Below are 23919 nucleotides of genomic sequence, written 5' to 3'. Positions count from 1 at the left end.
AGACTGTCCCAGGATGGAGCCTAGAAATCTGCAATTAAAAAAAAAAGTTGCCGGGTGGTTGTGATGCCCAGGCAGAGTTGACAGACTTTATCTTTTATGCCCAGAGCCAAGACACTGTGGACCAGCGAGGGGCCTCCCCCTGTCGGGTACGGGGACCAGATGTCAGGTGTCTGTGTTTCCTGGTTCTTGGTTCCTGGCACTGAAGAATGGTCGCAAGCAAAGTGCTGAAGTCTAACAAAGTGCAGGACATTCCGCAGAAGGAATGGGTCAACCCTGAGAGCGGAGAAGACCCTGAGTTTAACAAGCTTTTTCCTTTTGTGCTGATTCCCTAATTTTACGTTAAGTGTGTGGGGGGTAGTTTTTCTTGGAAAGGAGTGGAGAATTCCCAGAACTAGGAACCCCCCACCCCCATTTTTAACCTTGTAAGGCAATTTCTGGGGGTTGCCATGGTATTTGTAAACTGTCATGGCGACAGTGGGTGTGATTTTTACTATGCTAATGAGGTTAGGTCACTTGAGGATGTCGTCACCTTACTTGTGCGCATGCTCCAGAGACCCTCATTTGTGGCCTTGATCATATCTCTACTTTGTGGCCTTTCTACTTCTTTCTGGTTGGTCAGCCTTTGGAGACCCCCTACTGAAAACCAAACTTCTGTTCAGTCCTTGGAAGCCCCCCTGACAGGTCATCTGTTCCTTCTTAGAAGCCCCCCTTCTGGTCGATGTGTTCCCTCTGTCGTAGACATAGTATCTCCTAGTGCCATCTAGTTCTCAATGGAAACCCCCTAGACAAAGCACCTGTTCCCCTTCTTCTTTGTCCCAACCTAACAGTCCCCCCCCCAGGGGCCCAGCGGGGAGTGCCAAGCCAGGTTGGGTGTCTGACTCCAGAGCCCTTGCCCGGGGGGCTGTGGCAGCTGGCGGGCAGAGTTCTGGTCTCAGCCACCTCTTCTTCCAGGTGGCAGCTGGGGCTGCAGGATAAAGCGAGGTCATCATAAAGTCTCACACTTGGTCAAAGCCTTTGAACTTGCCAGAGCTTTTATATCCTCCCTTTCCTGCCTCCTCTCTGCTCTCCTCCTCCCAGGATTTTCCTCTGCTCCCCACCAGCCAGCCTTCCAGCTGGGGACACCAAGGCTCCAGCCATCTCTTGAAAGGACGGTGCTTCTAGACAGCCACGTGGCCAGGGGAGTCCCTGCCCAGTGTCCCCCAGCTCATCCATTCTTTCCAGAAGGCAGGCTCACCTTCTTCCCCATTTCCTCCTGGAAAACAGATGCTGCCGGGAGCGGTCACCGGGATTAGCCTTGCTTGACTGAGAAAGAAGCTTTGCTGTCAGAACTGCTGAAATTCTACCTATCCGGGCTCTAGGTCCCAACCCTTGCAAAGCTGTTGATGCCAAAGAATTCTGTGGCCTTGTTTCTCTAGGTAGAACTTCTTTATTAAAAGGGTAGTTATCCAGCTTCCCAAAATGACAGGCCTATCGGTCTCCAGAACACATGGAAGTTTCTCCCCCAGAAAGCGCTACACCTGGGTCTTCCAGCCCCTCCTTCCTCCTGAGACACGGGCAAGCTTGAGGGGAAATTACTGTTGCTGGCCACATCTGGGTAGGATAGACTAACACTTCCCAAATGCTCTGTCCCGAGCAGGACGGCGAGAGGACCCCAGGCCCCCTCTTGCCACGGCCGCTACTCAAACCCATCCCCATCTTGCTACTGCTTCTTGCCGAGGGTTTGCAGACAGGCTTTCTGGCCTCTACAAGTTCTGACTTTTGTCCTGCATGCGGCATCCCCTGGAAATCGTTCCCTTCTTCCCTGGCTTTCTAACTTCTGGATAATTCCAAGCCCCACGGAACACGTACGTCTCGCCAGATGGCTGCGGATATTGCCCGGTCACAATGTCGCCGGGAGAGACGTTTCTCGAGACTCAGAACGGGGAGGGCTGTACTTGCCCCAGGCAGTCGGCAGTCTGTTTCTACGTCTGGATGTTGTGAATTGTGGGGCTGATGGCATGTCCCTTTTGGCACTGGCCAGCTGAAGGTTCGGAAGGGAGTTTGCGGCCTCTCGGGTGCCTCGCCTTACCTAGCCCTCCCCTCTCTGTCCTTTGCTGCGATGTCCTTTCACAACTGCAGGGCCGTTTCAGCTTCGGGACAGAGCCTGGGGAAGCCAAGCTTGAGGCAGGGGGGTGGCACTCTGAGACCCTCAGGGGCAGGACAAGGTGCAGGCATGAGACAGACCTGGCCTGGAACCTTGGCTCTGCCACCTACGAGCTGTGTGACCTGGAACAAACCACTGCCCTCTCTGAAGCACAGCTACTTTGGCTGTGAAAGGGGGATAATAAAACCTCTGTGAGGGTAAACAGAGTCACTGGTAACAAACAAACAAGAAAAGTATGTCTTTTTTTTTTTCTGGAGACAAAGTCTCCCTCTGTCCGCCAGGCTGGAGTGCACTGGCGTCATCATAGCTCACTGCAGCCTCAAACTCTGGGACTCAAGCTGTTACAGCGCAGAGTGCGAGAAATGACCACCTAGAGACCGAATTGAGTCCTTATTATGACCAAATTATGAGTCCTTATTAGCTGGCCAGCAACCACCCCCTGCCCCGTTAGGGTACAGGTACAGAGAATGGTGCTCGGCCGAAAAAGCAGGGAGGTTTTATACTACCTTAAATTAGGGCTACGTGACTTTAGGCACGGTGGTAGAAACAACATTATATCATCTTCTCCGCAGCTGTGAGGTCTGGGACCAGCCTCGGACCCCCGTTTCGGTTATAATCTTTAAGCGAGCAGGTTTACAGAGCAGATAGCACCAATTAAGGAGCATTGTTTCAGGCGTTAAGCAAGCACAATAAATTTTATGACAGGCAGCTGGAAAGTTTAAACAATCAGTTATAAGCTAATTGCTTTGATTTATCTCTGCAGGGTACTTTTTCCCAATTACAGACATAGGTCAAGCGAACATAGGTCACCTAGCCAGTGGGCCTTTACAAAGCCATCCTCCTTCCTCAGCCTCCCAAGGAGCTGGGACTACAGGTGTGCACCATTTTTAGTAGGGACAGGGTCTCACTCTTGCTCAGGCTGGTCTTGAATTCCTGAGCTCAAGCAATCCACCTGCCTCGGCCTCCCAGAGTGCTAGGATTACAGGTGTGAGCCACCGCACCTGGCCCAAAAGTTTGACTTTTTCCAACTCCAACAGACATGTTTTTCTCTTCTTCATTCCACCCTGTTTCTCTCGGACCCAAATCAGGACACCGCCTCCGCCTGGGGGAGCTTCCCAGGGCTGGGGAACCCCTCCTAACACACCACACCTCCTTCTGGCACCCCTCCCAACCCCCCAGGCTTAAGACTTACTGGGACAGAAGATGAGGGAGTTCTTTTACATCTGCCCACCTTCCTTACGGGCCAGGACTGTGTCCTGTCCGCCATGGTGTCTCCAGAGCCTCGGACAGAGCCTGGGGCCCCAAAAAGAACTCAGCAAACAGTTGTCAACTGAATGAATGCCAGAGCCTGTGCTGAGGGGCTACGGAGACGAACAAGGAGCCTTGTGCTGGTCCCCAAATCCCTCGCTGGTGTTTTCTTTTTACAACAGCAGCGTATCTTTATAAATAAATGAGTCACCTAATTTTGTCACTCCCCTACTTAAAACTCCTTTAACGTCTCCCCATTGCATTTAGGATAAAGCAGAAAATGCTGGGCACCAGCTCCCCACGGGAGGGGGCGGGAAAGCAGAGCCTGAGGTGGACCCACCCGAAGCTCACGAAGCTCCCGCCTGAGGCTCCCTCACCGGCACGCCCCGCTCAGAGCTCTGCAAATGGAGACTCACCAGCACGTTGTCCTGCAAGGCTAAGCTCAAAGTCACTTTCTTTCAAAGATGACTTTCCTGAGCCCCTAGCCTAGTTCAGAGTCACCAAATTACACACGACACCGTCTCTGCTCCATCAAAGTACACGCCCCAGGTAGAATTAATAATGCCTCGGGCAATTGTTTTCTGCTTCCTCTGCTAGAATGCACACTCCCAGACAGCAGGGACCGCATCCGTCCCATCTGCCTGTGGGTCTCAGCGTCTAGACAGTGCAGGGGACACCAGAGTACTTGTTGAATGAAGAAGTCGGCGAGAGAATGAACGGAAAGGACTCACCCTCCAGGAAGGCAGGCAGGTAAACCGTTGTGACGGAGAAGGGTTGATGCAGAACCGTGTCCACTGGGAGCCAGAGAAGTTCCACTGTCCCAGCTCAGAAGGGGGACGGAGGAAAGCTTGCCAGAGCAGGTGACAAGAGCTGAGTTCCAGGAGGCCAGAGTGAAGACAGCAGCGTTTGTATCACAGGCCCAAGGGTGGAGTCTTTGCAGACACAGAATGGGAGGATATTCTGTCGCAATCCACGAGGCCAGGGTCGCACATACTGGAGGTGTCCAGTTCACATGCTCTGGGTCCCCATCTTTCCTTCTCACTGGGCCTACCGTTCCCTGTCCGCACGCTCCTGAAGTCCTCCCACCTGAGGGCACTTTCTCAGCCAGGCCCAAGCGCCCTCAGCGGGAGCACGGCGGATGAAGGACAATGCCCAGGTCCCCTGCCCTCAGCTGCAGTAACTCTGTGGTCCATGCCCCAAGTCTCCAGTGAGCTTGAGTCCCAGTTGCTCACAGTGGCCGACTGCTAGGTAAGCCGGGTTCTTTCTCGGTGGCCTTCCCTCCCTGTCAAACGCCCCCTCCCCTGCTGGTGTGTCCTGTGGTCTCCTCCCAGACACACTCCGCACTCAAATCCTCGCCTCAGTGTTGGCTTCTGGAGGAACCTGGGTTCCTAGACACGAGGCGGGAGGAGAGAGCCCACTCACAGTCACTAATAACAGTTTGCTAGGGCTGCCGTGACAAGAGACCACAGACTGGGTGGCTTAAACGACAGAAATGCACTTTCTCACCGTCTGGAGGCTGGGAATCCAAGATGGAGGTGTTGGCGGGACAGGTTCTTCTGCAGCCTCTCTCCTCGGCTAGCGGACAGCCACCTTCTCGACATGTCTTCACGTGACCTTTTCTCTGTGCATGCACTTCCCTGAGGTCTCTTTTCATGTAAGGACATCAGTCATATTGGATCAGGGTCCCGCCCACCCTCATGGCCTCATTTAACCTTACTTGCCCTTTTTAAGGCCACCTCACCAAATACAGTCAGAGTTTGGGTTAGCGCTTCGATAGATGAATTTTGGGGAGTGGGGACACAATTTGGTCTGTGACAGAAGTGTAAGGCTGGTGGCAGGCACCCCTCCCTTCCCTAATGAAAAGAAGCCCCTCCTATCTCTGAACACCCGCCCTAAAGCTGAAACAAAGAAATTCCTCACTCCTCGCACCGCACCGACATCTCCTGGCCAAAGAAGCTCCCATCCCCCAGCCCTAAAAACGTATATACACCCACTCAGACTTCTGAGCGGGGCGGCTTCTCTAGTTCCACTCGTGGGTCCCGTGAGGCTCGCCTGGGTCCCTCTCTTGGGACTCGTTACCCCCACCCGGGAGCGCCCCAATAAAGCCTCTACTTATCCCTTTCAACTCTGCTCGTCTTTCTTTCTCTGGCGCCGGCTACTTCAAAGAAACCTTACATTTGGTGCTGAAACCCGGGAGGGTGCTTTAACTTTCAGCTGTGCTGCCTGTCCCCTGGACTCCGGTCTTAAAACCTTACAAGAAGGAACTGGGCAAAAGCCACTCTTCTAAGGAAGGTGGCTTGCCTGGAGAGGCAAGCCAGCCTGTCCTGGTCCGGCGCCCATGGCAACAGAAGAATGGTCGGCCCAATTCTAGAAGAGTGTCCGTGGCAGCGGGAAGTCCAGATGGCAGTCCAGACCTCGGGAACCATACCGGATGGGGGGTTCTGGAAGATCCACACAGAGACGGTGGGAGCCCAGCCAGCAGCCTGGAAGATATGGGGCAGGGGCTTCAGCCATAGGGACGGGGCTGGAGGGAACAGAGCAGGATCCAGGGCCACCAGCCACGGGCTGACATTAAGGACACGCTCAAGGCCATGGCCTGGGGGCCTGGTGCACGAGCACCTAGGAAGAGGAGTTTCAGCAGAAGCCCATTTACTGATAAACATGCCCCTTGGGTGAAGGGACCCAAATGTTTCATAAACAGGTTACAATAATCACTAACCATAAAAGGGGGAAGTTGATAAATGGGACTATATTAAAATGCGGAACTTTTATTCATTAGCAGATACCCACTAGAGAGTGGAAAGGCAATCTGCAGGGTGGAAGAAGATTTCACAGAACATCTGTACTGGGTTCACTATTATCCCACCAGAGTTCATCGTCCACCCAGAACCTCAGAATGTGACCTTATCTGGAAGCAGAATCTTTGCAGATGTAATTATTTAAGCAAAGAGGAAGCCTTGCCTTGGGCTCCCAGGGGTTCCCCAGGTCGCAGGGACCGTAGCAGCAAAGGCCAACTCTGGAGAGCAAGCCGGGAGTGTGCAGGTGGAGACAGGGCCAAGGACCCGTGGCCAAGGTCAGGGCCTGTTTGTCAGGACTTGCCAGACTGGGGAGCCACAGGGTTTGGAAGGACTTGCTTGGTGGCAGGGGCCCATAGGAGTGGCTCTCGCTGCAGGAGACAGTTTTCAGAGGATAGACGCCATCGCCAGGCACAGGGAAGGGCAGAATCAAACGGGGGCTGAAATCTGACAGCCCAGCCAGCACTTTTCCCTGAGATGAGAAACATTCTGAATACTCAGGTGGAAGGAAGGGAAAATGGGAGGCCATGGCTTCAATAAAATGATTCCTTACTGCAGTTATTTATTCCATTTTATTCACTGTATCATTTCCTTCCTCTTCACTAATTAATTGAAATATAATATACGTATAGAAAAGTATGCCATAGCCTAAGAGTACAGCTGAATGAATTTTCAAGATGGTAAAAGGATGAACGAGCACCCAGATCAGGGAACAGAGCATACCAGCCCGCAGAACGCCCCCTTGGGTGCCTTTTCAAGTCATTTGCCCCAAAGGGTAAGCACTATTCCATCATTATGATTAGTTTTGCTTGTTTGTGCTTTACATACATGAAACCCTGCAATATTACACCTTCGTATCTGGGTTCTTTTCTTCAGCATTAGGTTCTGAGATCTATCCATATGGTTGTGTGTAATTGTAGTTCATTTTCATTTCTGTATGGTGTTGTACCATGTTAATAAATGACATTTATTTTCCATTCTACTATTGATAGACGTATGGGTAGTTTCCAGTTTGGGGCTATTGCAAATAATGCTGCTATAAATGTTCTAGTACATTTCTTTGGTGGCTATATGGACACATTTCTGATGGGTATGTATCTAGGCGTGGAATTGGTGGATTATAGAGTAAGCATCTGTTCAGCTTAAGTAAATACTGCTGATAGATTTCCACTCCCACAGGTAGTTTATGAGTTCCCCGTGCATCACATCCGCGCTAACGTGTGGTATTTTCCATAGTTTCATCTCAGCCATCCTGGTGGGTGTATGAATGGCAGCACTTGGTGGTGCACTGGCAGCTCTCTGGTCACTAACAAAACCCAGCCCCTTTTTATACCCATGTGGGTTTTCTCTCTTGTAAAGTGTTTAAGTCTCAGCCATTCTTCTATTGCGTTGTCTGTCTTTTTCATGTTGATTTATGTTGCTCTTTATATATTTGGGAATTCTACTCCTTTTACAGGATTAGAATTTGTTTACGTAACAAATGACCACAAACCAGATGGCTTAAAACAAAAGTGTGTTCTCTGATGGCTCTCAAGGCCAAAGTCCAAAATTAAGGTGCTGTCTCCTTCTGCAGCCTCTCGGGAAGGATACTTCCTCGCCTCTTAGCTTCTGGGGGCTCCTGATACTGCTTGGCGTTGCTTGGCTTGTAGATGGTTCACTCCAGCCTCTGCCTTCCCCTCTCTGTCTCTGTCTTTTCACGTAGCCTCTCCTAAGGACACCAGTCATGGCATGAGGGCCCACTCCAATCCAGTGTGACCTCCTCTTAAGTAATTACATCCAAATTAGGTCACATTCTGAGGTTCTGGGTGGACATGAATTTGGGGAGATATTATTAACATTCAACCCAGTGCAGATGGAATGGACAAATTTTCTTCTACCCTGCAGACTGCCTTTCACTCTCGTAGTGTATCTTCTAATGAATATTAATAAAAGTTCAAAATTTTAATATAGTTCCATTGATGGGCTTTCCCCCTGTAGAGTTAGTGTTTGTTGTGTCCCGTGTATGAAATCTTTGAGTCCCCGGTATACTGTAGCTGTTGTCTAAAGTAGTTGGAGGTGCATCAGAGGTGGCTCGTAAGATGACATGGGGCCACTTGAAGGTACGGGGGACTTTAGCCTAAAGAAGGGGCCATCTGGGTCCAGGATAACGGTCGCAGCAGATGCTGCTGGGCTCCGCCATACCCTCTCAGCATTCACTTTTGTAAGCCAAAGGTTGTTTACTGAAGACACCCGCGTCCCTTCCCGAGGGCTTCTTTCTGATCACAGAGCTCTATTGAGACCTCACCGAGAGTCGCGCAATGGTTAGAAAGCAAACTAAACTTCGCCCAAGAGCCAGGAACCTACTGAAACCATCAATTGCATTATACAGCAACTTTAGTCAGTTCGCTGGAATATTACTTCATTTCCCCTGCTTTGGTTTTTCCCATAAGAAAGTTTTGACTCAGCTAAGAGCACTGGGCCACAGGCTCCTGGGGATGCTTGCTCGGGCCCCTCCCTCCTTCTTGCTAATCTTCCCACGGGTGTCGGGTTGTTCTTCCGCTGTGGGGTCAAAACAGCACCTCTTGTTCTCAACCATAAAAATCTCAGGAATTATCTTTAGGGATTTCTAAGCCTCATAAAGGGGGCCAGGCCAACGGCATTTGGGAGAAATCCGTGAAGGGGCCGACTGCTGCACCATGAACTTGTCCGGGGCCCCTCCTGTTCTCCTGGCCTTCATCCTGAGCGCCCACCTGGGAGCTGCCACACGTACGGAGCCACCCCCTTCCCTGCCCTGGGCTGCCTGGGAGGGGATGGAAAGGGGCCACTCCAATGTCCTGCCGCTCCCTGTTTTTCAGGTGACAGCGACATAGCCAAATCCTGCTGCTTCAATTATGGCCAAAAGATGCTTCCCTGGACCTGGGTACAAAACAAGGCGTACACCAGTGACAACTGCCCCAAGCACGCTGTGATGTGAGTATTTCTCGAATGTGCTTTCGGGGTCTCTACCAGCCACGGAATGGGATGGGTGCTGGGCAGACCCCCACAGTGGCAGGGTCAGCCTCGGGATGGGAACCCGGGAACCAGGCTTACACCCCTGCCTCTGCTTATACACTAGCAAGTGTGACTCTGCGCTTCAGCTAGAACCAGACTCTCATACCATGTGCTGGGCACTGAGCTAGGAGCAGGTATAAAGGAAAGACTAGACAACCCACGTAGACATTGCGGTCTAGCGTAAGGAAAGGGACATTAAAAGACATTTGTACAACATAGTTTATCACAATTGAGTTGAGTGCTTGAAGGAGATGACAGGAGAGAGAAAGAGCAGGAAGAAGCTTGTTATGGTCGCAGGAGGACCTAACTTAGCATCCAGCAGGTCTCACTGAGGAAGTGACATTTAGACTGAGACCTCCCCAAGGGTGAGTGGGAGTGGCCCAGGTGAATGGGGCAGGGAGGAGGGAGGAGCATGGATGCTCCAGGTAGAGAGAGCAATAGGTGGGTGGGATGAACCAGAGGTGGGAAAAGAACAAACTTGTCCCTGACAAGGGAGAGAAGTAGACAGGGGTCAAGTTGTGTAGGGTTCATTGGTAACAGGAGAGAGATGACACACAGCTGTCCTGGCAGGATGAAATGAGATCATATATGCAAATCACTTAGCGCTGTGCCCGCACACAGTACACATTCAAAAAATGGAAGCTACCTTTGAGTGCAAATGCATAGGAGGACTTGTGCTCACAAGAGCATGGAGCCACAGGACATCAGAGAATGACGCAGAAGAGGAGCAAAGAGACAAACCTGGTTGTCATCTTTTGAGACAGTTAAGGAGAAGAGGGCACTGAAGCACCTAGATGCAGAGAGGGAAGCTCCCGGGCTCAGACTGCCCTGGCTCTACTCTTTTGGGTCTTCTGTTTTTATTTTATTTTTTTTTTTATTTTCACAAGTCTTTTTATTCAATCTAGTATCCTCAGTTACTTAAAAAGTTTATTTTTCAATTTTATGGAATCATTGCTATATTACTAGCAAGGTGTGCTATAATCATGCAATTGTTACAAAAGCTATAATTAAGTCTTTTTTAAAGAACAACAACAAAAAAATAACTCCCAAGAAACTGTGAAAATCAACATATTGTATTTAGAAAAGACAGTTTAGTAAATTCTAAAGAAAATTTCTGATATTCTGAAATATCCATTTGGGGCGGGGCACGGTGGCTCAAGCCTGTAATTCTGGTACTTTGGGAGGCCGAGGTAGGAGGATTGCTTAAGGCCAGGAGTTTGAGACCAGCCTGAGCAAGAGCGGAGACCCCATCTCTACAAACAATAGAAAAATTAGCCGGGCGTCATGACACATGCCTGTATTCCTAGCTACTCAGGAGGCTAAGGCAGGAGAATGGCTTGAGCCCAGGAGTTTGAGGTTTTGGTGAGCTATGATGATGCTATTGCACTCTAGCCTGGGCAACAGAGCAAGATTCTGTCTCAAAAAAAAAAAAAAAAAAAGAAAAGAAAAGGAAAGAAAAAGGAAAAGAAAAAAAAGAAAAGAAAAGAAAAGAAAAATATCCAGTTACACAAAGAAAAAGATAGGAAAGCTTGGTGCCATGAATATCTTAACGCATCTGATATATATTCTTCTGACCATTACTATTGGGCAGAGACCACCTATGGGTCTTAAGTGGCTTTCTAGAGCTTTAAAGACATCAACATTTAACCAACAAAGAGCCCTGAGCTGGAATCAAAGCAGTGGCTCTGTGACTTACAAGCTGCATAACCTTGGGCAAGCCAAGTTTCTTCATTTGTAAAAGGCAGGTGAGAGGCCCACGTCAAGTATCTATAGCTGCATAACAAACCACCCCCAAATATAGTGGCCTGATACAATGACAATCATTTTCTTATCTCTCATGATTTCTGTGAGTCAGGAATTCCAGAAGGCTTGGCTGGAAGGTTCTGGCTTGGTGTCTCTTATGTGGTTGAAGTCAGATGGTGCTAGATCTGGCATGGCCGGGGGCTGGTAGACGTCTCTATCTCTGCAAGGCCTCCTCCTCGCTTGGTCTCTCTGATGTGCTGGTTGAGTTTCCTCATGACATGGGCCCCTGGGATTGGTAGGACTTCTTACAAGGAGGTTCAAGGTTTCAACATAAGTGCTTTACTGTCTTCTATGACTTAGCCTTGGAAGTCACATAGCTTCACTTCCACCAATTCTATTAGCAGACCAGTCTCTAAGGCTGGACTAAATTCAAGGAGAGGGGACACAGATCCCCACCTGTCAATGGAAGCGATGTCAAAGGAGTTTGCAGCCATGGTTTCCAACTGCCACAAAGCCCTTCCTCTCCTTTATTTTCCCATTCTTTTGGCTCCTCTCTGTTCCACGTGCCAGGGCACGTCTGAGAGCCCTGTAGACACTACTGGGCTTGCAAGGGTGCTTCAGGCTACAGCACCCTTGACCAAGGTTCTCATCACTTCTGAGTGCTTTAATAAGCTCACAGCATGGTAAGAAATGCAGGACTCGATAAGCAGCAATGGCGAGCAACCCAGGACAAGATAGTTAAGAATTAAGGGACATAATGAGCATGGGGTTCCTTTCTGGGGTGATAAAAATGTTCTAAAATTGATCATGGTGATGGATGCATAACCTATATGGATGAATATACTAAAAACCACTGAATTATAATTCTACACTTTAAACGGGTGGGTGAATTACAGTCATCCCCCGGTACCCATGGAGGATTGGGTTTAGGACTAACCCCCAGTTAATCCCATAGTTAGCCCTAAGGAACCCTCATACAGGAAAAGTTAGCCCTCTGTGTATGTGGGTTTTGCATCCCCAAATACTGTATTTTCGATCTGCGTTTGGTTGGGAAAAAAAAGCCACATATAAGTGCACCCATGCAGTTCAAACCCATGTTGTTCAAGGGTTCACTGGATATGGCATGTGAATTATACATCAATAAAGCTATTATATTAAAATGAAAGAGTTAAGTGGCATGGTACATGTCACGTGCTTGGGGCTAGAGCCGGTAGAAAATGGTACGTGGAGGGGTGGACTTAGAAACATGGTTTCCAGTGGAAATCAAGGTGGCACGGCAGAGGCAGGGCCCTGGGGAAGTGGGGCAGGGACAGGGGGGTGCAGCAGGGCCAGGAGACGGGTCAGGGAGCTGCCCCTCACCCCCCTTTGCCAGGAGCCAAAGGGTTTCAATGTTCACATACCCACGTCTCCTGTTCACAGATTCACCACCAAAAGAGGCGAGAGAGTCTGTGCCCACCCAGAGGAAAAATGGGTGCAAAGATACATTTCTTTACTGGTGACTCAGAAACAATAGTGACTGTGCTGAATTTTCAGCCCAAGGACACCTGGACCCTGCTCTTAACTCCGCCGTCTTCTGTGGAGCCAGGAGAATCTTCTCAGAAGGCCCCCGGGGTCAGGCGGGGCAGAAGGTATTTTCTACCAGAGTTTCATAAAGGTTTTTCAAGAAGAGTTGACTTGCTCGTAACATTCTTAGTCAATAAAACCTGAGTTTTCTTCAAGGAAAAGAAACTGAGTCGATATGTGTGGCTGCCTGGCTGGGCCCCAACCCTGAGCCGACCCTGGTTTTGAACTCTTCCGTGGTGTTTGTTTGTTTGTTCAAAAAAGAAAGGACAGTGTTAATATCTTTTGGCAGAATGCTAAGTGAATGTTTTAATGTTATTTAGAAACAAGTTTAGGTTATTTGGAAAAGTAAATTCTATGTAACACCTCATAGCCTGTCAGTGCTGGGTAAAGGCAACACCTCCATATTTGGCAGCGTTTTCTTTTAAGAAAACAAGATACTAATTAATAAACATGGATAATATCTACCCATCAATCCTAGGACGCTGGTGTCTATATAGCCTAAATAAGCTGTTTTTAAAAAATAATTATAGATTAGTCACAGTGACTCATGCCTGTAATCCTAGCACTCTGGGAGACCGAGACAGAAGGATCGCTTGAGCTCGGGAGTTTGAGACCAGACTGAGAGAGAGTGTGACCCCGTCTCTACTAAAAATAGAAAAAATTAGCCAGGCATGGTGGCGCATGCTCGTAGTCCCAGCTACTCGGGAGGCTGAGGCAAGAGGAGTGCTTGAGCCCAGGAGTTGGAGGTTGCTGTGAGCCAGGCTGACTCCACGGCACTCCAGCCCAGACAACAAAGTGAGACTCTGTCTGAAAAAAAAAAAAAAAAAAAGAAAGACACAGAACTAATAATACTTTCTGCCACTATATTCCCCAGGATCCAAACCAAGATGAGAGCCATTGGGAGAAAGAAAAGGTAGAGTCAGATATTGTGGTTATTGGCCTATGCATGTCTTGTAGGGCTAGAGTTACACTGCCAGAATTATCAGGAATGTAGACATGACATTCAGTCTCAATAATGGCACAAGTTCCCCCTTGTGCGGCAGCTAACACATCCAATGCCATACAATCCTGTAGAACAGTCTACTGCATGAAGGTCATTTCCAAGTTCATTAAAGAAATACTTTGGAAGCTGTTGGCATAACGTTGAGCCCACTCCAGGAAGAGGTTCATTTCTGCTTTCACCAAGCAGAGCAGCAACAGGAAGAGAAGGCAGCAGGCAGAAAGACAAGTGCTTAGTGGGCACTCAGGGGCAGGGGCAGTTCTTTCCCATCAAGCAAAATGACTGCAGTGGCTTCGTCTCTGTTAGTTGGGACATAGGCAGCCTGGGCATTATGGGCTGGCGGTGCATACTAAACATGTTGCCCAAGGGGTGAAGGTGCCAGTATTACTTGTAAGGTCACAGGCGTGGAAAGGACTGTGTGAAACAGCTGACCAGAGCACACTTTAAAAGGGCCCGTGCCAGCCTGGGCAACATAGTGAGACCCTGTTTCTACAAACAGTTAAAAAAAAAATTAGCCAGGGCATGGTGGCTAATAGGCCACGCCTATAGTCCCAGCTACTCAGGAGGCTAAGGCAGGAGGATGGCTTGAGCTCAGGAGTTGGAGGTTGCAGGGAGCTATGATGACGCCACTGTACTCTAGCCCAGGTGACAGAGCGAGATCCTGTCTCAAAAGAAACAAAAACAGGGGACCATGTTCCAGTGTATTCGAATGTGGAGCATCTTGTCCCAGACTCCAGCAGGATCAATGGAGATCACTTTAGTTGGCTGGGGAATTCCTCGCTCTCTGGCAAGAAAACCCTATCCAATGTGGCGGAAGTTGCCAGTTCACCCCCATTCAAATGTCACTTCCCTGGCTTGAGGTCTTGGGGAGTCCCAAATGACATTTGCCATTGGCCTTGTGTCAGCTCTGGTACTGATGTGTCTGGTTGGACTTTCTTTACAACTATGGTTGATGAACCCTCCTTTTCAGTGGTCCTGAGTAGTTGGTATGTTGTCAACTCAGATTTGTTTCAACCAAATGAAGATTTCTAACGGCTTGAGACAAAACCTTCGTCCACCCATACAAGGCATTGGATTTTAGAGAACCCGCAGTTGTACCTTTAAAATGCCATTTTTCTTTTCAATCAACCCTGCTGCCTGAGGACAATACGATAAATGAAATTTCCAGTCTATATACTTTTCATGTGCCCACGCTTGACATCATGTCCTGCGAAATGCACGCCTCAGGCAGTACCCATGTGCCAAGGTTATCCACACTCAACACCGAGTTGCTCCAAGCCTTGATGGTGGCTGTTCGGTTTGTGCTTTTGCAAGGGAAGGCCTGTACCAATCCCGTAGCGGTATCCACATGTTAGTGCGTACTGTCGTCCCAAGCTTGGGATGCAGCAGGCGTGTAGACGGGAGCAAACTAAGCAGTCTGTTACCACGGCTACTAAATCCTCATCTCGGAGGGGCAGTCCTGTGCCCTTGGCTGTCTGCCAGCCCACTCGTGCACTGCGATGCCCACTATGTTTACATACCCAGTCAGCTAGTTCAGATGGCTGCAAGGAGCCAATGTTCTAGAGCATCCACCTCCATGTGACAGGGAGGTGAATCTGACCGTGTACTGAAATGTGATACACAATTAGGCTTGTAGTGTGTTCTTGCAGCCTCTCCCAAATGTCTTTGCATGAGGCAGCTCCCCATAAGGGTTTTGAAAGCACATACCAATCATCTTGGGCCCATTGGGAAAGCCAAGTTGCAAGGCCCTTGAATACTGCCCACATGTCTGCACAGAGAACTCTAGGCCATGGTTCATGAGTATAAACCAACCAAGCAGCCCGGAGTCCTGCCCATTGACCTCTGCGTCGCATTCCCATCTCAAACCAGATGGTGTCTGACTGCAGCTGTGTGGCTACTGCTGTCCATGCACAAGGATATCGTGGCTTGACCCACTGAGTACCAAGCGTTTTCAGGAGTGGGGGCTGTGCCTTCGTGCACCATTGGAGGCATCTCCTATGGGGGCTCCGCAACAGGGGTGGCACAGGTCTCTAGTATACTGGCCCTAACTTAGCACGCAGTTCATCTCCCAGGGGACTCGTGGAGAGGGCACTGTGCTGCCACAGGTGTGCAGGCCACTTGTGTAAAGTGGAGGCTTGAGCAATAGTTTATATAGGCCTGGCAAACCACCCTTCTATCCAGCCTTTACCAGAGAGACCTGGTCTCACTGTTACAGGCACAGCAGCAGTTATGGGTCCAGCTTGCTGCAAGGCCTTGTACCCCCCAAAATCTGTTGTTCAATCAGGAAATAGCAGGTTTCAGCACCCTTCCATAGTTGTGACCAGAGTCCTAGGGGAACTGCTTTCATATGGTGGACTTGCCAGAGGGCCCAAGTGACCCCCTCAGGGCTTATGGTCACATCTAAAGACAATGGCACCCAGGAAGGGGGGAACCTAAAGCTTGTTCCTGGGCCACTGGTATTTTAGCCTTTGCAGATACTCCCTCTTGTTCTGCATCTCAGCTCCAACTAGTCCCCTTCGTAACTGGTCAGCACAGGGGGTGCAAACATGCAGCTACACGTGGAATAGAAGCCCACCAGTATCCCCCAAAACCTAGAAAACTTGTAACTGTTTAGGCCTGGAAAATTGTACTTTGTCAATTGTGCTTGGGATAAGGCATGTCTTACCCAACCAAGTGACCTCCAGGACCCTTACAGCCGGTCCTGGGCCTTGTACCTTGTGCAGGGTGCTGGGCGCCCTCCGGATTGGAGAAGCGTGCACAAGGCAGAGAGGTTTTGCTGTAGCCCTGACAATTCTTCAAAGGCTACCATGACACCATCAATGCAATGAAAACATTTAACAGCAGGTGGCAGTGGACATCAAGTTAAATCTCTAGCAATCATTCCACGACAAATACTGTGGCTGTGTAGCTACCCCTGGGGCAACACTTGGAATGGCCATTGTTGGGTCAGGGTGTAAATGGATATGGAAGAAGGCATTGGCTGAACCAGCTCGGTGAGGGCCTGTAGTTTGTATTCGTTGTTCTATCACTTGGTTATATTGGGCACAGCAGTGTGTATCCCAGGAACTACCTTATTTGACTCCTGGTAGACTCCTGTCACGTGCCAGGTGCCATCAGTCCTCCTTGCTGGCCAAACAGGGCCGTTCAGGAGACTCTGGGCTGGCTGAGTAATGACTTTGGCCAGTCCACATTGTGGCTGTAATTTCTTCTAGCAACCAGGAAGATGGTATTGTTTCACGTTAATAATTTCATGTGGGGGAGGGAGGTGTACAGGTTCCCATTTTGCTTTCCCTCTTAAAATAGCTTTTACCACCTGAATCTGCAGGTGGACACCTCCCACAGACATTTGTAAAGTGCATCTTCAAAGGACGTCCATACCCAACATGTTTTCTGGACTAGACTAGATAAAGACAGTATAGTAAGCCATGGGACTCCGCCCAATACCAAGGACGAGAGACGACTGTTTCATTCAGATTGTTCATCCCCCATTAACCATCTATAGCTGCCCACTACTTACCAGGGTGTCTGCCCACTTACCAGTACATCTGGGTTTCTATGAATGAAGGTGCATTCACCCGTGTCCACTAAAGCTAAGGTTCCCTGCTTGCTTTTTGGACTCCAATAGATTAGAAGTTCCACATGGGGCCTCTGGTCACTCTATCACTTGCATGTGGAGGCAACCTCGGCCCCACCCCTCGTGGGACTACAGGCTTGCACCACCATGGCCAGCTAATTTTTTTTTTTTTTTTAGAGAAAGGGTCTCACTATATTGCCCAGGCTGGTCTTAAACTCCTGGCCTCAAGCAGTCCTCCTGCCTCAGCCTCCCAAAGTGCTACAGTTATAGGTGTGAATCACCACGCCTAGCCTCCTGATTTCAATTCTTTTCTATTTGAGATTTGTTTTGTGGCTGAAGATATATAGTATATCTTGGTATATGCTCCTTGGGCACTTGAAAAGAATACATACTCTACTGATTTTGGGTGGAGTATTCTATAAACATCAATTAGATCCTGTTGGTTGATGGTGTTCTTGAGTTCTTTCTCTGCTGATTTCCTATATAGCTGTTCTATCAGTGTTGAGAGAGGGATGTTGAGTTCTCCAACTATAATTGTGGATTCAAATATTTCTTCTTTCATTTCTATCTGGTTTTGCTTCACATATTTTGCGGCTCTGTGATTTAGTGATATAGCAATGTCTTCTTGGTGGATTGACCCTTTTATCATTATACATATACAAATTACCTGTCTCTGGTAATTTTCTTTGCTCCGAAGTCTACTTTCTCTGATATGAAATAGGCACTCGTGCTTTTAATTAATATTTGCATGCTATCTCTTTTTTTCATCCTTTTAACCTAGCTCTATCATTATTTTTGAAGTGAGTTTCTTGGAAGCAGCCTATAGTTGGGTCATTTTGTTTAAAAATTCATTCTTCTAATCCTTATTTTTAACTGGAGTATTTAGATCACTTACGGTGGGGAGGGATACCTTGTTACTACAAGGTAGGAATAAAAGTTCAGGCTCCCTACCTCAAAAAGATGACTAAAGGAAGTTCTTTAAACTTCCTTTAAAAATAATAAAAGAAGGAATCTTGGAACTACCAAAAGTAGTTGCTGAAATGGAGAATTCCACTAGGCTGGGCTAAATTTTCAAAGTGAGAGCTGAGATTGGGATATATGGATTCTTGGGTCACTGCATAGCAATATGCACCCAGCTACACGAAGACTGGCTAGATCATCTCCACAGCCACCTGGCTACTAAGAGATATGAGAGAATGTGGAAAAGATGGCAATTTAGGAGACACTATCTGTGAATAACGGCTATAATTAAGCACTTTTTGCTCAAAGTCCAATCTTCTTACCTTATTATCTCAGGTTTGCATGATGTTTTAGATTGAGTTTCTCCAGAAACAGGCCTTGAGGTGAGAATGTGCATGTAATAAATTTTGGAAGTGATCTCAGGAGACATTAGAAGGGAATGGGGACGAGGAAGCATCCAGTAAGTGCATATTACCAAGCAGGTTGCCACTGTGGGCAACTGAGCTTAATCTTGCTGGGGAATTCTGGGAAATTCTGTAGAACCCATGCCTCAGAGTTAACCTGACCCACGGGGCAAGAGAGCAGGTGTGTTTATACACCAACTCACCGTCATTGGCTGATGGCTGATGGGGCGGGGCAGGGGTGAGTGTTAATTCAGCACTTTCTACCCTTTGTGTACAAGGGCACAGGGGGCCCCAGAGCCACAGATTCTGCAGGCTGGGGGTGGGACACAATCATAAGGCCTGAGGACACACGGGTGGGGCACTGACAACATGTGCTTCTCTGGATCGGGCCCCAGCCTGCTTTTCAAGCCTGTCACCCACCACTCACACAATCAAACACACTGGGCCACTCTGCTTTCCTGAGTGGATAATGTGACAAACCCTAGCTCATTACAGGCCTTCAAATGATAATTTCCTTCCGTCTCCTGAGTGGGTGGGACATCTCCTCTCCATTTCCAGAATCTCCCTGGTAAAATTCTACTTTCCAAACTAGACCCATAAATGGCAAAATGCCTCTTCCCTTTGGTGAGAATATCAAGGTCATGTTTTCCATGGGGACTCGGTGATTTTTGCCATGTCCCCAAACAGCATTAGCCCTCTCCTGCCTCTGGAGGGCTCTGGAATCTTTTGTTCCCTTTCTCTGGTGCTTGTTTACCATTGTAATACAGTTATTGATGCTCTTGGCTTTGCTACCAGACTGCAGGCTCCTTGAGGTCAGGGGTTAATTCAATCTCAGCACGAATGAAGGCCTCAGTAAACACTGTGGGATGTGCTGCCAAAGACAGATGTTGTCAGACACCCTCCGCCCAGGCGTAGCCCTGAATCGGAGCGGCGTGTACACAGTGGGGGGGGGGGGGCACCGCTTCCAAACCTGCAAGACTGACAGACTTTTATCTGTAGTTCTAGAAACTTACCAGCAGATGACAACAGTGTCCTGCCAGCTTTTAAATGTTTTTCCTACTCCCCCGACAACCAGCAAATCGACAGAAAAATCCATTCTATGAGTCTTTGCCAAGGACCAAGCTGAGATCCAGGGTCATGTGTGAGCACCAGGGGAGAGGGGCAAGGCAGAGATGTGAGACAAGAAAGACTGAGCTCAGTCTTCAGAGGGTACAGTTCATTGGAGAGCAACGAAACACACAAAGCAACTAAGATAGCCCCTACAAGATGACACACCTGTGTGAGTTGGGCGACACTATCTCCTTGGGCCTCGGTTTCTTCATTCATAAAACAAGGAGGTTGGAATTAGATGTTCAGAGTTCCCTAGAGCTCCGAAATTCCCTCAGTATACCGAAGCATGCCATGAGCCACTCAACAGAGAGATCGGCGTGTGCAGACACGGCCGTGCAAGGCTTCGCCAAGGAGGCTGGGGCTGAGCCCAGAAAGATGGGCAGAGTCTGGTAGGCGAGAGGCGATTGCAGTAACAGAGACCTCGTCCAGGTCATGCCTGGTCCTTCCCGTTCATTCTTTCCTGCTTTTCATCCATTGAACGACCATTCATTTCCACGCGCTCTGTGCCAACAAGTATTAATAGTTATAGTGTAATTTGCACAGTACAAGGGAATAAGAGTTATCAAAATAACTGACATTTATATATTGCTTTATCATTTATACAACACAACTTGAGTATTCCTTTATCCTGGGAGGTAAGACAAGAATTATTCCTATTTTCAAGGAAACAGAGGACATGGGTCTGAGGTCACACGTCTGTGGGTGGCAGAACTCAGGGTCTGACCAATTTCTCTTCATCCACATCCTGTGTTTTGTCCACTTCCTTGTAACAACATGACCCCGCTGCTCAGTTACAAAATTGAAAATCTCAGCCCTCAAACCAGAACACCAGAGAAAACGCTCCTTTACTCTTGGCTAATTATGAAAGAAAAGGATTTCTTAGTCCCTTGAGGGAAATCCTGAGCTCCTTGTTAGCATGTGCTCCAGGAGGTGAGAGCCAGGGCTGGTGTCCTTGTTCTGTCCCACGGTTACTGGCTCTCCAGGCCCTCTCAGATGCATCCCAGGCTGCCGGGAATCTCATGAGACACTTGCCCCCCACCTGCTGAGTCACTGTCATCAGCCCTGAGTCACTCTCTGGACTCATGAGAGGTTTGATCAAGAAAGGAGCTATACATAGATGTGGGACCCGTGAGATCCATGTGGTTGGTGTCCCCAAGGAGACTTCCTTAACTCTGAACCTTTAAGTCCCCAAATCTACAAGTTTTAGTCCTGGTTTAAGCTCAGTCATTCCAACTTTGGGGGGTCTTGGTTTTATCTCTTCCACATGTGTACACAATTTTAAAATTAACAAAGGGCCGGGCGCAGTGGCTCACGCCTGTAATCCTAGCACTCTGGGAGGCCGAGGCGGGAGGATCACTCGAGGTCAGGAGTTCGAGACCACCCTGAGCAAGAGCGAGACCCCGTCTCTACTAAAAAAATAGAAAGAAATTATCTGGACAGCTAAAAAATATATATATATATAGAAAAAGAATTAGCTGGGCATGGTGGCACATGCCTGTAGTCCCAGCTACTCGGGAGGCTGAGGCAGGAGGATTGCTTGAGCCCAGGAGTTTGAGGTTGCTGTGAGCTAGGCTGACGCCATGGCACTCTAGCCCAGGTAACAGAGTGAGATTCTGTCTCAAAAAAAATAAGTAAATAAAAATAAAATTAATAAAGTACTTCCATGTTGTTTTGGTCTATTTGTGCTGCTGTAACAGAACACCACAGACTGAGTGATTTATAAGGAACACAAACTTATTTCTCACAGTTCTGGAGTCTGGGTAGTCCAAGATCAAGGTGCTGGCATGTGGTGTGGGCCCTCTTTTTGCATACTACATGACAGCAGGCAGAAGAGCGAGAGAGAGCAAACCCGCTTCCGCACGACCCTTTCATAGCAGAATTAATGCATTCATAAAGGTGAAGCCCTCACAGCCCGAACACCTCCCAAAAGGCCCCATCTCCCAACAGTGTTGCGTTGGGAATTAAGGTCCCAGGACATGAATTTTGGAAGACACGGTTAGACTATGGCAAACATCCCCAAGATCTTTTTTCCTCCAATTTAAAGATTAAAAAAAAAAATCTAAGTCTCCAAAAATGTAAAACTTGCTCAAATGGCAGAGCTCCATTTCAATGAATACTTGATTTATTTATTCAGTAAACATTTAAGAACCACCAAAAGGTCAGATGCTACTTGAGAATACAAAGGCCAACAAATCACAGTCTCTAGTCTTGTGACACTCACATTCTAGCAAGACACATAAAAAGTAACACATTATTATGATGCAATGTAAAAGTGCCACATTAAAATGTAAAGGAAGGAAAGAACAGTGATTGAGCAATTTCTATATTCTTAGACCCTGCATAAAGAGCTTTTTGTCACATCTGCCTTTGAGATCAGCCAGGATAAGTTAACTTATGCTGCAGAACAAAAGAAGCCCAAATCTCAAAGTATGCTCCACTCGCACCGTGTGTCCAACATGGGTGGGCAGGAAGCTTTGCTCACATAGTCACTCGGGGATCCAAATGAACAGAGGTCCCATCTCAACCATGCTTTTATGACAGTAGTGGCCATCATGAACTCTAAACCAGCAACTCCTGCGGCCCTTAAATGGCATTTGCCAATTTCGAGCACAACTCATTATACAGACCCAGCTACAAGATCTCATTCGACCACAAGGGGGTCTGGACGTTCAGTCTTCCTTGTCCCCAGAAAGAAAGAAAGGCAGAATAAATATTGGTGAGAGGACTAAGGACAGGTCGGGAAATATCTGTACTTCAGTAAAAAGGTGTGCCTTGTCTACAGCTCATCATTCCACCGTGTCAGGTTCTGATTCTATGGGAACTATTTTACAACTCTGAGTCGTAAGTAACCGACAGACACACAGATGCTGCTCTGTCTTATAGAGGTTCAGTTCTTTGTGGAAAAACCAATTTTGCCTCTATTTGCATATTCATTTCACATATTCCTGACCTACAAAGGTGTGTATTTTTCAGATTCTCTCTTGAACTGGGTATAACATCTGCCTGGCTCCCTCATTATTTGCAAAATGAAATCTTTAATGTGTTCGTTTTTATGTCTGTAGGAGAGCCATGATACTGCCTTTTTTTGAAAATGATCTTTCAGCACACACTTTAGTGATGAGAAAAGAGATTCAGAGAGGATAAGAAACTTGCCCAAAGTCTAATGAGTGGCAGGGGTGGGAATTCTGATCGATTTTGGGTGACCTTGAACCCCATGTTCTTTCTCCTGTGCAGCTTGCAAACACCCAGATGTGGCAGAGGGAAGGGTTCATTCACTTTCAGGGTCCGGGAAGGCTGGATACTTAGGCTGGGTCTTGGCAGATGAGCGGCGCTTCTGCAAGCAGAGAAGGATGTTTCAAGCAACAGCGGGCACAGAAGCGTTGGGTCCTGGAAGGGCAGGTGTATTTGGAGGAACAAAAGTATAGCAGGGAAGAGATTGGAAGGGAGCTGAGAGCAAGGACAAGAACTTTGAAAAGCCTTACAGGCTGTGCCAAGGCATCTGGACTCAACTGTGTGCACAACGGGCAGCCTTTGTGGATTTTAAGCCAGCTGTGAAGACCAAATGATCAATTCTGTGTTTTAGGGAAACACATGTGGCATTTCAGTGGAGAACAGGCTAGGGAACACCATCACAAGCAGGGATACCCCAGCGTTCATTGCAGTATTATTTACAACAGCCTAAAGGTGGAAACAACCCAAAAGTCTATCAGTTGATGAATGAATAACCAAAATGTGGTATAGACATGCAATGGAATGTTAGCCTCAAAAAGGACACATGCCGATACACACTACAACATAGAGGAAGCATGAAGACATCATGCAAAGTGAAATTAGCCAGATACAAAAGGACAAATGAATTCATAGAGATGGAAAGTAGAATAGAGATGACCAGGGGCTGGGGGAGAGGGAAGCGGGGAGTTACTGGGTATTGTTAGTATTAATGGGTAAAGCGTTTCCGTTTGGGATGCTGAAACAGTTCTGGAAATGGATGGGGTTAATGGCTGTACAGTATTGTGAAAGTACTTAATGCCACTTAAGAATGGTCAAAATGAAAACAAAAAAAGAATAGTCAAAATGGTAAATGTTATATTATGTATATTTTAGCATAATTTTTTAAAGTTTTTTTTAAAAGGCGGGGAGATCACTGTACAAATCCACATGAGAAATGCTGAGGGCCCCAAGCAGGTGGGGACAGGGGGGACAAGGAGAGATGAATTCCTGAGTCACCCAGGCCTCAAATCCAGAGGCTGTTCTTGCCACCAGGTTCGTCTCTGGGACTCACATGCTTTGATTCTGTTCTAACATTCTCTGCTTCTATTATACTATCCTACAAATAATCTAATACATCT

At 48.0% G+C, this 23919-nt stretch overlaps 1 protein-coding gene across 1 annotated transcript; it reads left to right on the top strand.

Moving 5' to 3' along the window:
• The first annotated feature begins 8861 nt into the window (after positions 1-8861).
• Positions 8862-12472, top strand: CCL26 (C-C motif chemokine ligand 26). Its single transcript, XM_069486688.1, has 3 exons — positions 8862-8931; positions 9021-9135; positions 12379-12472. The coding sequence occupies exons 1-3, from the start codon at positions 8862-8864 to the stop codon at positions 12470-12472; spliced, it is 279 nt and encodes a 92-aa protein (XP_069342789.1).
• The last annotated feature ends 11447 nt before the right edge of the window (positions 12473-23919 follow it).

The sequence above is a fragment of the Eulemur rufifrons genome, chromosome 14 (genome assembly GCF_041146395.1).
Source record: "Eulemur rufifrons isolate Redbay chromosome 14, OSU_ERuf_1, whole genome shotgun sequence".
Taxonomy (NCBI): Eukaryota; Metazoa; Chordata; class Mammalia; order Primates; family Lemuridae; genus Eulemur; species Eulemur rufifrons.
The sequence above is the reverse complement of the archived record's forward strand: the minus strand, read 5'-3'. Positions and strand labels throughout refer to the sequence as shown.